Source organism: Gymnoscopelus braueri (genome assembly GCF_963280865.1).
Source record: "Gymnoscopelus braueri genome assembly, chromosome: 23".
Classification (NCBI taxonomy): domain Eukaryota; kingdom Metazoa; phylum Chordata; class Actinopteri; order Myctophiformes; family Myctophidae; genus Gymnoscopelus; species Gymnoscopelus braueri.
Window position 1 is genome coordinate 22,351,433 of NC_137625.1, and position 16,536 is coordinate 22,367,968.

At 41.5% G+C, this 16,536-nt stretch overlaps 1 protein-coding gene across 1 annotated transcript; it reads left to right on the top strand.

Annotated features, from left to right (window-relative positions):
• Window positions 1-3,843: 3,843 nt before the first annotated feature.
• On the top strand, window positions 3,844-12,437 carry cyb5r3 (cytochrome b5 reductase 3). Its single transcript, XM_080421758.1, has 9 exons — window positions 3,844-3,985; window positions 5,491-5,616; window positions 5,980-6,052; window positions 6,851-6,957; window positions 7,067-7,196; window positions 8,005-8,103; window positions 8,355-8,440; window positions 9,694-9,793; window positions 10,270-12,437. Exons 1-9 carry the CDS (start codon window positions 3,965-3,967, stop codon window positions 10,440-10,442), a joined length of 915 nt encoding a protein of 304 aa, XP_080277884.1. The 5' UTR covers window positions 3,844-3,964; the 3' UTR covers window positions 10,443-12,437.
• Window positions 12,438-16,536: the final 4,099 nt, after the last annotated feature.

Below are 16,536 nucleotides of genomic sequence, written 5' to 3' on the forward strand. Positions count from 1 at the left end.
GGCTACTTTCATTGACTTCATAGAAACATGGCCGCCGTGTGAATATGGTCTATAAGGATCCATTTGGTTCCTAACTATCCATCATTTAGCTGGGGACCTCCTGGAACTCTCTCAAGGACCCTGCCCTGGGGGTCCCCGGACCCCACTTTGAGAACCAATGATCATCTACCTGTTATGTGTGGAGTCAGAAAGCTCCACATATTATACGTTGGCTTTTCAAAAAGATCAGATCTACAAGCTCACAGCACGTCACTTCGTTTTGAATGTTTTGAAAAATCTCGAAAATATTTGGAAAAGTTTGAATAATGTTGAATTTCTTCACATAAATCTTCTCTTCTGGGGGTCCCTGGAACAACATATTTTCAGATGGGGGTCCGTGGCCAAATGCATACATTATTAATGTGGGGGTCCTTGACCTTGACATGAAAAAGTGTGAGAATCACTGATTTATAGATCCATAATAATCTCCAGACACATGTAGTGTCTGCTGATGGCCACTAGATGGCGTCCAAACAGCAGTTTTCCACTCTGTCCATGACAAGTCACTGTTTTTTGTTACTAAGTAACAAAAAAAAAAGCATGGGTTTCCGAGGCTACTAAGTAAGTAACTAAGAACATTTACTCAAGTACTGTACTTAAGTACAATTTTGAGATATTTTTTTTACTTTACTGGAGTATTTCCAATTGTCTATACTTTCACTTCTACTCCACTACATCTCAGAGAAAAATATTGTACTTTTACTCCATTACAATTATTTGAAAACTTTAGCTACTAGTTACTTTGCAGATATAAATGATTATATTTTAAAACCCTATTTTATACATAGGCTATTTTCAAAAATGTTTTGGGTACTTAAGTACATTTTTATACCAATACTTTTGTACTTTTACTCAAGTACATTTTTAATTCCGGACTTTTACTTGTAACGGAGTATTTCCACAATGTAGTATTAATACTTTTAGCCAAGTAAGAAATGTGAGTACTTTTTCCACCACTGGCACAGACATCAAACAGTGAGGTGGGAGGAAGTGCCGTTCTGGAAGTGACCTCACCTGATTGTCATCGTTACCTTTTGGTTACATAAAAGTTCAAGCGGGTGTTGTTTATTTTGCCATAACCCCCACTTTTACTGTGTGGAAACAACGCCCCCACTGTACTGAGTACATCCATGAGTATTGGCTTCGGTGCCGGTGCTAGGCTGGACTTGAACCTGTGGCCTTGCTTGCAGAGATGGGAATCGAACCTGTGGCCCTGGTCGCTGTGTGGCTTTCTGTGCCAAAGCCCACAGAGGTGTCCATAACTATCCTCTGCCCTATGGCTCCTCCACACATTACACATGTTTCTATTAGTGCTTTAAAGACGGGGTGCCGTGATTTTCAGTGATTTTTCCCCCCCTAAAACATGATCATCAGGTATTATGGTTATACTAGGAGGAAGATTTTTTTCAAAAAAGTATACAGAAATTGTTAAAACTATGTTTTTATGTGGACACGCCTCCATTTCATTAAGTATACCTGGTTCTCACCTTAGCACCTCCTCCACCTTAGCACCACCCACCTGTCCTAGTCCCTCCTCCTCCTCCTCATGCCCACACCTGTTGTGTTATGATAATGAGGGGGAGGGTATATTTTTACTATGTCACTAAAGCGCTGGTTGTGCACGTTTGACCCTCAAGGTTTCAGCCTCCAGGAAGAAACTCAAAGTAGTCAGAGAAGACATAAAACACCATAAAAACACCACCAGGGGGCTTAATGAAGTTCTATCAACCTCATAGACACATGAAAAACAGAAAAGTGCAAAACCATGGCACCACCTCTTTAAGAAGTTGAACACCCTGAGACTTCAAAACCTGCAAAAGGAAACCATTCAAATAATGACACAAAAAAACAATATACAAAGTGCCCGTACTGCCTCACTGGCCTGACTCAACCTGCATTCAACAAACAGTACATTCATGCACAATACATTCTTTTTTTTTTTTTTTATACAGAAAAACCCAAACCCTCAGACCCTTAGGTCAAAGCAAAACCCTTCAGCCGACTTGGCAAGTTTATTTGTCTCTGTGACCGTCTCAGGCCCGCCCCTGTGTCCACCTGCTCAGACTGTGAGACCACGAGCGCCTCAGTCTCTAATGGCCCAGAGGCAGTCCCTTCCAGTCCAGTGACAGTCCCTTCTTCCTCGCCACTGGGCCTAACAGTCTCCATGACCTGTTCACTTAGCGCCCCGCTTCCTAGCAGAGCAGGCTCACATGTGTCCACTAACACTTTTTCCATGCACTTGTCCGGTGCCTCCTGTCTGGAACAGACCTGGTCCACATGTCTCCGGACCACTCTTCCATCCCCCAGCATCACTGTATATGACACCGGGCCCGTAACTGTCTCTATGAATCCTGGGACCCATTTCTGTCCATGACTGAAATTTCTGACCAGTACTGAATCCCCTACTTTAAATCCTCTTTCTTTTGCTCTTTTGTCATGGTCATGTTTCTGTTTCTCCTGTCTGTTAATGACCTTGCGTGCAATATCCGGATGGATCAAATCAGGAGTGCAGCGCAGCTTGCGCCCCAACAACATTTCAGCCGGTGGCAGGCCTGTTGTGGTCTGCGGTGTCACTCTGTAACTGAACAAAACTCTAGCCACTCTATAGTTTCCAGGCTTCCCTCTGTACTCATGTTCATCAGGCGTTTGAAGATTTGTACGGCCCGTTCTGCCAGACCATTTAGTGGAAGCATGATAGGGTGCTGAGGTCACATGTGAGATGCCAATTTTGGTCATAAACTCTTTAAACTCTGCACTAACAAAGCTAGTGGCATTATCTGAAACCAGAATCTCTGGCAAACCGTGTGTACTGAAGCTCTTGCGCAGGCACTCAATAGTAACAGCAGATGTGGAAGAGCTCACTGGATAGACATGTTTTAGTATCATTGTATAATCGTACTGTATTTTTAGTTTATTACAAACTGTTAATAAAGAATTCAATCAATCAATCAATCAATCAATCAATCAATCAATCAATCAATCAATCAATCAATCAATCAATCAATCAATCAATCAATCAATCAGGTAGTGAGATGAGATGGTAGAACCCAGTGGGTTTTCAAACTTGGCAAAATCTCAAGGCACAAAATTCCTGTTTTTATTTTAATTTTATTTCTTATTACTCTGTAAACATACTAGGCTACATGTATTTATTTTTCAAACTAATTACCATACCATACCCGATACCGATACCCCTCTCATTTTTTAAAAATGTTCTATGACATGGCCAAAACAGGGACGTCAGGTTCAAAGTGGTTAAACAACCACTGCAACTTTGCAGCACATTCTGGGGATTTCCGAGACATCTTATATTGTGATGGAACGAGATATGTCTTTTATTGTGAAGGACAGTGGAGACGTAAAACGCGGAAGTAGTGTTGCCATGTCCACTTATTATAAGCAACTTTGGGCTTGTTTTTCTGAAGGAAAAAAAAAAGGTATTTGCGGGTTGCGGTTATTTGGGCTTGTTTCTAAAGTGTTGTTGTTTAGTTGTAGTCATCTCAAGGACCCCCATATTGATATGTAATTGTATGTGGACTGAGAATATTTTGTGCCATAGGACCCGGGCCGTGTACCAGATTTGTTTTTCAATTTCTTTCCCAAGATTATTTAGAAAACAGCAGATCTACAAGCTCACACTGTGTCGCGGTGCGACGCGTTGAGATCGCCTATTTTCAAATAGCCAATGTAGGTTTGAACTTTGAAGTGCTCATGTGGCCTAATAGTCGCTTCTTTGGGGCTTTTTCCATAGACATGGTTGCTTGTTTCTCTCACAAAATCTGGCAACACTAGAGGGCAGTTAAGTTGAGTTTACCAGTTAAACGGTCACATTCTGACAGCTCCCTCCGTGTACAACACAACAGTAGTTCGCGTAAAAGTAAAACATAAAGCAATTTGCTTGTTTTAGTTCTGAAACGAAACGAAGATGCTGTCTTACATCATTGGTGTAAGTATAAGGATATACAAACAATCGTCATTAATGTTAAAACGCAAATTACGCAAGAATTCTGCCCTTGTTCTGCTGCTTCGCAGTCAGCTAGCCTAATGCTAATGATAACATGGCCATGGTTAGCATGTCGTCCACACACACACACACACACACACACACACACACACACACACACACACACACACACACACACACACACTGTGGCCAGAAAGCTATGCTACTTATGTATGATGACTCATTTCTCCTGGGCAAAGCAGAGGGATTTGAGGAACGATTCATGGGAGCGACGACGCCCTAAAAGGACCTTTTTTAAGGCTTTTTAGAGGCAGCTTAATGTGTGTGTGATCTTAAAGACAGGTTTACACTTCGTCGTATGACGGTGTCACTCATCAACATATGCGTTCTACAAGCTCACACATCGTTAGCCTCGTAGCATAATTGCCTATATGTACCTTTTGGGTCAAATTGACGTTTCTGCCTAACTCTATACTCTCCTAACACAGCTGCTTCATTGTGCCTTATTGCTTATATGTCCTCAGCCAATCAGAATGCGTGTTACATTCCAAAATCACTTAGGCAGAATGTGCTTTAAAGTCAACTTTTTGACTTGTAACTTTTAGATTTTTGAATGTAATAACAAGCATTCTGATAGGCTGCAGAACATTGTCAATAAGGCAGGATGAATCCGCAGTGTTTTAGGAGAATAGAGTTAGGGCAGGCAGATAAAAATAAAGGCAGATAAACATGAATTAGGCTATATTAGTTTTTTTTTCTCATGATTGCCTAGCCCTAGATGACTTAGGCAGAAAGTTTTTTTTTTTTTTTGCCCCCATGAAAAAAACCTTAAAAATATGACTTAGGCCAGAGGACTTCAACAGTGGGTCCGGGACCCCTAAGGGTCCTCAAAGTTACTACAGGTTACTACCGCCAAATCTTTCTGTGATTTTTACATTAACCACTTGAAGTCTTCAAACAAGCATCCCTATTCTGAGGAGAACTTTAGCCAAAAATAGCAGATCTACAAGCACACAACGCCGAGGCGTTGTGTGCTTGTAGATCTGCTATTTTTGGCAAAGTGGTTTGGTATAGGGGGAAAAAAGAGCAGACTAAGTACAGAGTGAAAGGTCAGGTTTACTAAGTATTGTTTACGTGCATGGTTAAATGTCTGGAAATACACATTAACATGATAGTGCTGTGAAACAAGTCTATGAAGCTGCCGATGAAATCTATGAAAAAATAAATATTTTATACAATATATAATGGGGGTCACTGCTTTGTCTGGCTCTCAGCCAAGGGGTCCTTGGCCTGAAAACGTTGAAGACCCCTGACTTAGGGGGTCTCTGTGTGAACCCCTCTTAGGCAATTATGCTACGGGGCTTACGAAATGTTAGTTGTTGCAAGCTTTGTAGATCGGCTATTTTCGGCAAGCAACATACAGTTGTACAACTAACATTCTTAAGTCCTAACTAACGTATGTTTATTTTTTATCCTCATCAATACAGCTGATCCGGAGTGGCTTTGAAGGCATCTACGACCTGATATTTAGACTGCTCTTCGGCAAGAGACAGCCAGCCCTCACATTAGAGGACCCAAACATAAAGGTTGCACTACGGATGATAGACAAACAGGTGAATATATATCTGCATGTATACACCTGTGTAAGATGATATTATTGCTGCATCCTATCCTGGGACAGGGTGTCCTGTCCCAGGATAAGAACCTGCATCTTCCTAATGAGAGAACACATTACTGCTGCTCTTCCAAGACGGAACGGAACCCCCCCCCCCGCTTCTAATCTTCAGGGGAGATTTTGCTCTTCAGGCAGTACTCCTTGTTAGTCGGTGCGCTTACTGATGAACAAACTTCTGGGATTGCAGTTTTAGTAACGTTGCTTTCCTGTAGAGAACAATAAATGTTTACATGTATGTTGGCACACATTTGGTGAATGATTTAACGCCTTGGTTTTTCCGATTTGCTTGCTGCTTTTACAGATTGTCAGCCATGACACGAGGAAGTTTCGTTTTGCTCTGCCGTCTCCGGAGCACGTCCTTGGACTCCCCATCGGTTAGTATTTCCGATTCACTGGGAGACTTGAATATTGATTTCCAAGATTTAAAGTAAAGGTACTTTAATAGCTGGCCAGGACATGTTCTAGAGCATTGGTTCTCAAAGTGGGGTCCGGGGACCCCCAGGGGTCCTTGAGGGAGTTCCAGGGGGTCCCCAGCTAAATGATAGATAGATAGATGGGAACCAAATTGACCCTTATGGGTCTGTAACTCTGAGAGTGTACAAATGGAACCAAATGGACCCCCAGGGGTCCTTGAGGGAGTTCCAGGGGGTCCCCAGCTAAATGATAGATAGATAGATGGGAACCAAATTGACCCTTATGGGTCTGTAACTCTGAGAGTGTACAAATGGAACCAAATGGACCCGTTAGTTCCATTTTGTACACTCTCAGAGTTAAATTAACATGGATTTTACAATATAAACTGGGGTCCCAGAGATAGAAATGCCATTAAATGGGGGTCCGTAGCCTAATGCATGTCAAACTGGGGGTCCTTGAAAGTAAAATGGTTGAAAATCACTGCTAGAGCCGTAAAAAATCTTCTCTTATGGGGGTCCTTGGCATATCTTTTCAAATGGGGGTCCGCGGGCTAATAAGTGTCAATTTGGGGGTCCTTGACATGAAAAAGTTTGAGAACCACTGCTCTAGAGGCCCCTCGTGCCCTGTTGTCCATGGCTGATAACTTGTATTCTTCACAAATCTTCATCAGGCAGTACTCCTTGTTAATCATCGTCCTACTGGTAAATAAGTTGTGGAACACTTGACATTAATCCTTTCGTCTGTGTTGTTACTTCCAGGTCAGCACATCTACCTGTCTGCCAAAATCGACGGAAAGCTGGTCGTTCGGCCATACACACCTGTGTCCAGTGACGATGACAAAGGCTACGTGGACCTGGTGGTGAAGGTAGAGCGACTTCAGAGCAACTTTATTCTTTCTTTTTTTCTATTTGTGCTAGGAATAATATCCATACATTTCTCTAAATCAAATTTTCCCATTTGTATCCAATTCTCAGATTTACTTCAAGGATGTCAATCCCAAGTATCCAGAAGGTGGCAAGATGAGTCAGTATTTGGAGAGCCTCAAACTCAATGACACGATCGATTTCAGAGGGCCCAGTGGCCTGCTGGTCTACCAGGGCAAAGGTGAGAGGTGTGACTGTGTGCCATGTACAGTATAGCTTTCATAAGTAACTTAACGATGTCTAGTGAGTCAACTCATTTACCAACTTTAGAATGGCTGATATTCCATACATTACATACATTTACAGTCAGCCACAGAACACTCATTGCACTTTCTTGGGGGGATTCTCCTCCGTGGAATTCTAATTTGTCGTACTTACCCTATAATTAATAGCTACAACTGGAGGTCAGCTCTTGCTAATTAGTATCGGATCCCTTGAGTTCTGGAAAAAGTGCATATTTAGTCAAATATCTCCTCTTTTCCACGAGATTCTCACTGACCCCGTTCTCTGTACACGACGAGACGACATTCATAGCGACACTAAACACGTGTAAACTTCTTCAATGAGCACGTACATAACTCACTTGACTTTATTTATTTCCGGGACAGTGCACGTTAATGAACATTTCAATCCATGCACATGATTTCATGTAAATATCCCGGATTTAGCTAGAAGCTCATTTCCATCCATGGTCCCACACACAAATAGTGACAAATATGACATGACAAATAGAGAAAAAACGACATAAAACTGCCTATAAATAAAAAAACATACCTAATTTAAGCCTAACTAACAACTTTAATACCTAGTCAATAGAAAAGCTAAACCTATTTTGACACATCTAAGATTTAAAATGTATCAATGTTTGAGACTTTTTTTTTTTTTTAGTAATTGCACCCGGTAATTTGTGATGATGTACGTGCTCATGGAAAGGAATATCAGCGATTCTAGGACTTAATATCTTACGTATTGCGGCTGTCTCCCAATAGGTACATTTGCTATCCAAGAGGATAAGAAGAAGGATAAGAGGATATCCCCAGCTGTGATAAAGAAAGCCACACAAGTGGGCATGATTGCTGGAGGAACAGGTAAAGGCCTCATTCAGAAAAGCTCCTTTTCCACAAACACGTAGCCATCCACAGCCGAACCATTTGTGATTTTACAAAAAATAGTTTCTTCACTCCCGAGAATGATAGTCTCTGTTGTTGCTTGATATTTCAAAAGCAAAGCATCATTTCACAATCGTTTCTCAAATTATATGAAGTGATGATGTTGCATCATTTATTCAACACTTTGTTAGAACATTGTTTAATGTTGTGGTGTCTGCCTTTTGATTCAGGGATCACTCCCATGCTGCAGCTCATCACAGCTGTGGTGAAGGATCCTCAGGACACCACAGTGTGTCACCTCCTCTTTGCCAACCAGGTGAATTTCACCAGCATGCATGACAGAGATATTTCACAATTAAATTCATTTGAAAGGAATCGGTTCCAATGACCACATATATTTGTGTAGAGGTCAACATTTGGTGGACTTTGACATGCAGATATATTCATGCGATCCCAGGGGGTGGGGGAGCAGAAGTAGTAGTAGAGGCTGTCACATATAATTCTGCTCTGCCAGAATATACCTATTAGAGATGCGCGGATGGGTTTTTTTGTCACCCAAATCCGCGTTAACAAGTTCATTATCCATCCGCCATCCACCCGCGGTAATTATATCATCCTATTTATAGATCCGCACCAACCGCACCAAATAATTGTTATTTTCCTGACGTTAGTTTTCTTATAAACAATGTCACTCACCACTGTCGCGATGCAGTGACTGTATACAATCCACAACCATGGTAACTACAAGCGCACGTCTTCATTCAGTTCATTGAGTTACTTTCGCTTTCAACCACTTTGTTGCCATGTCGGCTTTTTATAAGCTTTTTATAAGCGACTTTTGTTTGGCACTTGTTGTGGGCTTGTTTTCATAGACCTGGCTGCTTATTTCTCTCTCAAGTTGTCGCAACCTGGCAACACTGGCCGGCTGCAAAGCAACATGTAGTGAGCGGCTATTTTGTGCCTGGTGTAAAATGACGTAATATTAAAATACTACAAACGCACACAGTGAAATTTAGTGCTTTTTAAAAGCTATTGTAGGTCTATAGATTGATATCATTAATTTAATTCCCGCATTATTTCACCCGCGGTTTATCCAATATTAATTAATCATTATATTTGATTGACCCAAATCCACCCAAACTGCGGTTAACTGCGGCAACCGCGGCTAAAACCGCGATCCGCGCATCTCTAATACCTATGTATATACATTTAAACTCAGTAAGTCGTGAGACAGGAGTAGATAATTAACTTGATTTAATAGTTCATTCCTGCTACCAATCGTACAATGACAATGTTGTGAAATTTCACATGACAATTTCTGGTGTGACCAGGCCTTTTGGCAAATTCCATTAAAATATACTGGCAAAAATTGCCTTGGTGGCACTAGTGCAGAGACATTGACAATTAGAAGCACAATAACATACAGGAAAACTTCTCAACAATAAGTTCACAACTAAGAATGATTGTGTGTCATCGTCTGCCATTTGCTTTCTGATAGTAAATAGAGGCCACCCTCGGGCGAGTTACTAAAAATACCACAACTGCCCCACCCTACTTGTACACTTACAGACTGAGAAAGACATCTTGCTTCGACCAGAGTTGGAAGAGATTGCCGCCGTCAACCCTGACCGCTTTAAACTGTGGTTCACTGTGGACAAAGCACCTGAGGGTAAGAAAAGCTACTGTGGACCAGTAGTTCTTTGAAGGTGTTCCAGGGGGTCCCCAGCTAAATGATTTAATAACATAAAAATTAGTTTGACCACTTTTACCCTATATGCAGTAGCTATTTGAAAATAACTAATCTGCAGTTCCGGCGATGTGTTGTAAGCTTGTAGATCTGCCATTTTCAAATAAATCTTGAAAGAAATGTGTAAAATTGGGAATATATTTTTAATCCAATGCTGCTCTAATCCAGAATAGACGAATACATCAGCAGCCGCTAGAGATTATGCAGCTTCAATGACTGTTGAGGGAATAATAATGATGATAATACATACGATTTCTATAGCGCTCTTCTAGGTACTCAGTCGCTTTACAGAGCAGGAATCAAACTTGTGACCTTTCTGTGGACCAGTAAAACTACCCTGTTGCATTTTACTTTGTTTGACGTTTGTGTCTGCTCAAACCCCACCCCGTCTATTTCAGACTGGGAATACAGCGAAGGCTTTATCAGTGAAGAGATGGTGAGGGACCACCTGCCTCCACCCAGCGACGACACCCTCATCCTCCTGTGTGGACCTCCTCCTATGATCCAGTTTGCCTGCAACCCCAATCTGGATAAAGTTGGCCACTCAAACAGCCAGAGGTTCAGCTTCTAGAGGTTTTTAGCACTGAGCTTCGATATGTCGGTTTTTCAATACCGAAGAGTAAGACTCCACCTTGGGGCGAATAATGGGCGCCTCGTGGTGTAAACATATCCAACCCTAAAGCATTTAAGCACTCTTCTTGCTGCGGTTGTAATTGCACTATATATTTTTGAATTCAAGTTGGACCATTTCATGTTGATATTGAATGTTAAAGCCAAATTATACTTTGGTAGCGGTTTGGGTTGTAACTGTAGTTATGCCATGATGTACAGTAACTCCAAATATTAGTGAGATATCTTCACTAATCTGACAACGTTGATTAGAAATGTATAATTTAATTGTCTCATTGTTTGGTTACTAGAGTCCCCACCGCGTTCTGCTCCCCTGGTTTTTAGGGGACTCATTCAATCTCGATACGTCAATAATTTCCTGGGGAAAAAAATAATACTAAATGTTTGAAGCTTGACAGTTGTGAGTCACAGGCAAAATAGAAATCGCACAGTTGCAATAATGACACAATTTAGACGCATGATCTAAAAGGGCATAAACACTGGAAAAACTATTAGACACATCTTTATTAACACATTGGGTGCCAGAATTTTATAATAACAGAATACGTTCGGTGCCGGGAATCTCACCGTTAAGCTCCATTGTGCTGTTTAAAGCTGTAGACTCCATGACGAGCAATCCATGGAAAAAAAAGCATGCCTCCATTTTACCCGATGATCCTGGCTAACGGCTGGAACGATAACATCTCTCACGCGAGTAAGAATGGCGGAGCGATCGATCGCGGATGCAAATGTTGTTTTCCCCAGCGAAAAAAGGCTTCGGAGTTATAGGCGTTTTAGAGAAGGAAATAGACCGGAAGCGGATAGGGAGCCATGTTTTTGACATGGTGATCCATCTGGCCCTTCCTTCTCAGAATCGCCTAGGGTGATCCCAGAGCTGCTCTAGCCCCTCCCGCATGGAAATAAACGAAAAAAACAAAAAGATAAAACTCACGTTTATATACGGGTTTTTAGGAAAGTTGGCACTCCACGGGTGTATTTAAAAGGGATAAAAAGTATTATCATAAATTGTTAGAATTTGCTTTGTTTACATTTGTTATGTGCTAAAAGAGTGACTTTGAGACCTATTTAACTGTACAATGTAATGAGAATATTTTGGAATATACATTTCTAATTGACAGAACACCAACTGAAGGTGGTTAAGTAGAAAATCAACAGTCTCTGCTTCACACAGGTTCATACTTGATACTGATTACAGCATTAGTTTAGAACACTGACTGGAAGCTGCTAGGTCAAACTGGGCCAAGCGCAGTGTGTTGTTCACGCAACACACACTGCGCTAGAGATCATTCAGGTACAGTGGTGCATGGGAATTATTGGAGCTGATTTATGGCAAGTTAACTACATAAGCCAAACCTCTACCAAAGTGTCATTTTGTTTCAAGGATGAAAGTGGTTGGTAACCATAGGAGCATTGTTTGGCAATTGAGGTGTAATGTAATAGTTCAGTGTTTGCAAGTGTTCTCAATACTGGCATTTGACACAATCATTGTCTCTGCGTCTTGAGCTGATTATTGCAGACCACATGTTGTGGTTAACCAAATCTATTGCCCCTCGTCTGTCATTTTGCTATTATATATATATATTCTAAGTATTGAGAGTTCTCAGTGCCTTAATGTTTGCAAAGCTTTATTTGTGAAACAACTCTTTTTATGCATTGTTTTGAGCACTTGTTTCATCTATGTCAAGTCACACTACGTCGATATTAAAATATTGTGTGTAGTTGAAGCGTTGTACCTACAGTATGGGCTAAGCACCAGTATGCCATACATTTGAAATGTGTTGCTAAAACAGGTTATGTTTTGAATTTGGTTGCCATCTGAATGTGTTTATTCTGTCTGTTGACTATAACCCCTAAATACCACTGAAGTTGTACATTTGTTTATGCAACCTGTTTGTCACCTTATGTTGTAATAAAGGTCAAGTTCTCCATCTTAAAATGATATAACGGAGTATGTCGGAACCTTCCACAAAATTACAGAACGTTTTAGCATTTGGTTATCACACATTTTAGGTTATGCCCCTTGTTTAATCTGACTGTCCACTGGCTGATCGGCTGGCTGATCGATCGATCCTCTGGGCCAAAGTGTTGACTATACGCATGGGTGCTCCTATGAATGATTCTGAAACTCAGTCCCTCAACTCTCTTGATTGCCAAGGGGCAGTATTGCTCATAGGAATGTTGGAAGCTCAGCTGCAATGTTGTGACATGCTGGACTGCTGTTGAGAGAGAGAAAAGGGAGACCAGGGGTCCCAGCACGTTGTGAGCTTGTAGAGTTTTCGGCGAAGAGATTTGATGTAGAGGGGGAAAGAGCAGGGAAAGTATTGAGTGTTTATAAGAGGTTAAATGTCAGAACTATTCATTACCCAATAATGCTCACTACGATACTGACTAAACTATGATACTATGATACTGACTAAACTATGATTCTATGAGTAGAATCATAGCCACGGCTCACTGATATGCAGCCACGGCCATTCATGTTAATTTGCTAGTTCCTTGAGTTTTTGATATGCAAATCAGAATGGCAGTATTTGATTGTTCGGTGAAGGTGGGGGGGTTATTTCTGAAAGAACTGTTTAGCTAACCTTTCACAGAAAGAAATTCAAAAGTGCTGGAGCATTTCAACTTAACTACTAACTGAGGGCTAACATACAAATGAACGGTACATTACTAAGACACCTCTGTAACATGTGGCTTAGTGATGGTGTGGTGGTCTAAGCATCAGACTCATTGCAGAGATTCCATGTTCAAATCCCAATCCTTTTATAGGTCTGGAGTATTTCAATTTAAATTGACAAACTTGAGGACAGTCAGGGTATGATTATACAATATTAACAGATAAGATAAATAATTAATGAAGTGTTGTGTTGGTGTTGATTTTATTTTTCAGGGCTGGATTTTGTCAGCACCTGTAATTACCTTATTTTTGGCATACAGGTTGGGAGAAGCCATCTAAAACTTTAATTTTCAATAAATAAATCCATAATTCAAGCTGCGTCCAACCGGGGAAACTCCCCCCTGTCAGGTGACAAGAAGGTCAGTTGGCTCTCATGCATTGAAGGAGGCATGAGCTCGACCCTGGGCTCCCTAGGCTGTGGGGGGAGTGTAGCGCCCAGGATCACTTAGAAAATTGGCACTGGGTGTAGAAAGGGTTACAAAATCGTGGGATAAAAACGTTTTATAAAAAAAATCTCCCACTGTGCGCACAAACAACGGACGTCCATACGACGTCCAAATCAGAGCTATGTAACCACCAACCAACCTAGGCGTCCACACAACGTCTATACGACGTCCAAGTCACACCTATGTAACCACCAACCAACCAGACGTCTACACAACGTCCGAATTCGACAGCCATACGACGTCAGCTGCGAAAAGACGTTGAACGATATGGCGTTCCTCTGTAACATGAAAAATGAGTAAAGAAATGGTAGAATTGATTGATTGATTGAATACTTTATTTAGAAAAGACATGGAAACAGTACATGGAAGTAAAATTCACAATACAAGGTCCTCGCTCAAAAAAGCACAGTGGCGTATTTAAAATGAGGGTGAGAGCGCCGAATCCTAACCACTAGACCAGAGGGAAATACATTTTTACTCAAGGCCCAAAAGAGAAATTTGATGTCCCAAGACTCAAGACCCAAAAGAGTCTTGAGTCGAACCAATTACTCCAGCGGAGACATCAAATTTCTCTTTGGGCCTTGAGAAGACTCAAGGCCCAAAAGAGAAATTTGATGTCTCCGCGGGAGTAATTGGTTCGACTCAAGACCCAAAAGAGAAATTTGTCTCCCCGGAATCATAAGAGGAAGTAAAATGTATAATAAGCAAGAAAGGAAACATGGCCGCAATAAATGGATCCAGGGAGAAAGCGTGGCAAAGTATTGCTGACAAATTAAATGCAAAAGTGGTCAGGAATGTGTCAAAAACAAAAAAATCTCCATGAATTCAAGGCTTCATGGAGTGTGTAATTGATAGAAAATAAGTATTTTGTGGGTGAACTATTCTTTTAAGTGTCTTGTTCAGGGACACTTTGACACATTGCTGAGGCCTGGGATTGAACCTGGGATTTATGGCTTGACAAAATTAGGATTTAGAAGACATCTGTAGAATCCCAGAAGCAAAGACCCGAGACATTGTTATATAAATGTTCGCTTTAACAAGATATACATACTCAAAGATTTGCACACGTTGTTTCCTCGTAATGGAGCCCAGAGGGCGCATACAGTATACAATGAGAAGAGGATGGGACCCAGGATTGACCCCTGGGGGACCCCGCAGGAGAGGGGGGCGGAGGAGGATGAGGTGTTTTCAGGCAAACATGTTCACAGTAAGATGAACATTTTAAAGTTTGAATGGGGTTTCTAGGTGTACGTATGTAGGACTAGTAGCCTGCCAAAGTTTGCACTTTTTTTCCCTTTAAATGTGTAGTTTGACCTTTATTATTTCAGAGTGCTCCAGCAATGACAAAAAGTCATAATAGGACTTGAACATGGATTCTCTGTGCTGAAACTCAGACCATTAGACCACAACACCATCACTCAGTTAACCTCAACATGTTGTCACTTAGCACTCGTGAAGTCTTGCTTTGTATGTTAGGGTTCACAGTTAGTAAAGTTGAAATACTCCAGCATTTAAAGCTTCATTATGTAACATTCCAGTTCGACCACGCATTTGTCTTTTAGTGCTTTTGAGTTTTTCTCTTGTAGTTTAGCTGGCAAAAATTAACAATGGAAACTCTCTACTGAAAGACTGAGTATTACTATACCATTACTTAGTCGCTGCAGAACCATGGAGCGGCACGTCAAGTCACCTCGGACTCACCTGCCTGACCCCATTGAGAGCAGCAGCAAAGAAAAGCCTCAACAAGCCCTGAAAAGTTGATGCAGAGAACCGGCACTTTAACCCAAAATGGACGGATGCTTTCGCTTTCATTTTACCATCTCATGCAAATTCAATACTGTGTTTAATTTGCCAGAAAACAGTATCAGTTGTTCAGATAATATAAGGCGCCAATTAAAGACAGAAGTCATCAAGTATCATTAAAAGGGACAGTGCATCCCCAAAATGACACTTTTCTTTCGATTAGTCACCCCATGGAGACTTGAATTCATGGATATTTTTTTGTTTCTGTCGTATTCCTAAGCCAATAATTTGATGACCGGCAGCGGTTCCGGTAGGAGACACAAAGAGTGCGAAGGAATGCGACAAAACCTAAAAAATATCCATGAATTCAAGTCTCCATGGGGTGACTAATTGAAAGAAAAAAATATTGTTTGGGGGTGAACTGTCCCTTTAATGTTGTCATTTAATCAACTGGCCCCTGGCCCCTTGCCATTTTGGTAATGTGGCCCACAGGTTCAGCTATTTGAGTATCCCTGCACTAAACCCTTAACTGCTCCTCAGTGGGAGACTAGCCTGGGCAGCATTCCTTTTCGGGTATATGATCCGGTCGGGAGCGGAAGTAGCCCTACGTCACCGGGCGCGTCATCCGCGTCATCAGTCGACCGGATCGCGACAATCCGGAAAGACGTCACCCCAAAATAGGTCCGTCCAAATAAAATCCTTGATGCGGCGTAGTTTAGCTTATTCTTTAAATATAAATGTGAGTGTACTTTCCGGAGACTATTTAGCGTCTGTATTATCCGTATTATCCCACGCGGAAATTCGATTCCATTTAAATAGGGATTGGGGAACCAAAACAAAGCGGCACCGCTAAACCGGATCGCGACAATCCGGAAAGAGGATTTTTTTTTTTCCAGTAGGCGTGGCCTAGACCGGATCATATGGGTCTTTAGTAACGCATACCAGGCTTTCCTCCGAGGTGGAAAGACTGGTGACGCGAGGTTAGTGGGAGACAAACTGAAGTGAAGATGATAAACAGACTATTAAATCCATGTGGGATTTAATAGTTCTATTATTATTAGAAGGGTGGGGTGTTGCTGGTACTTTTTATTGGAATAACGTGTTCTTTACACGGGCTACGTCCAACCGGGGAAACTCCCCCGTCAGGTGACAAGAAGTTCGGCCCTGGG

What these genes read in the sequence shown, in the direction of transcription:
- cyb5r3 (XM_080421758.1), top strand. Translation starts at nt 3,965, where the DNA reads ATGCTGTCTTACATCATTGGT. An exon ending in CATGATTGCTGGAGGAACAG is followed by an intron (nt 8,104 to 8,354) that starts GTAAAGGCCTCA and finishes CTTTTGATTCAG; the next exon opens with GGATCACTCCCATGCTGCAG. An exon ending in ACCTCCTCTTTGCCAACCAG is followed by an intron (nt 8,441 to 9,693) that starts GTGAATTTCACC and finishes GTACACTTACAG; the next exon opens with ACTGAGAAAGACATCTTGCT.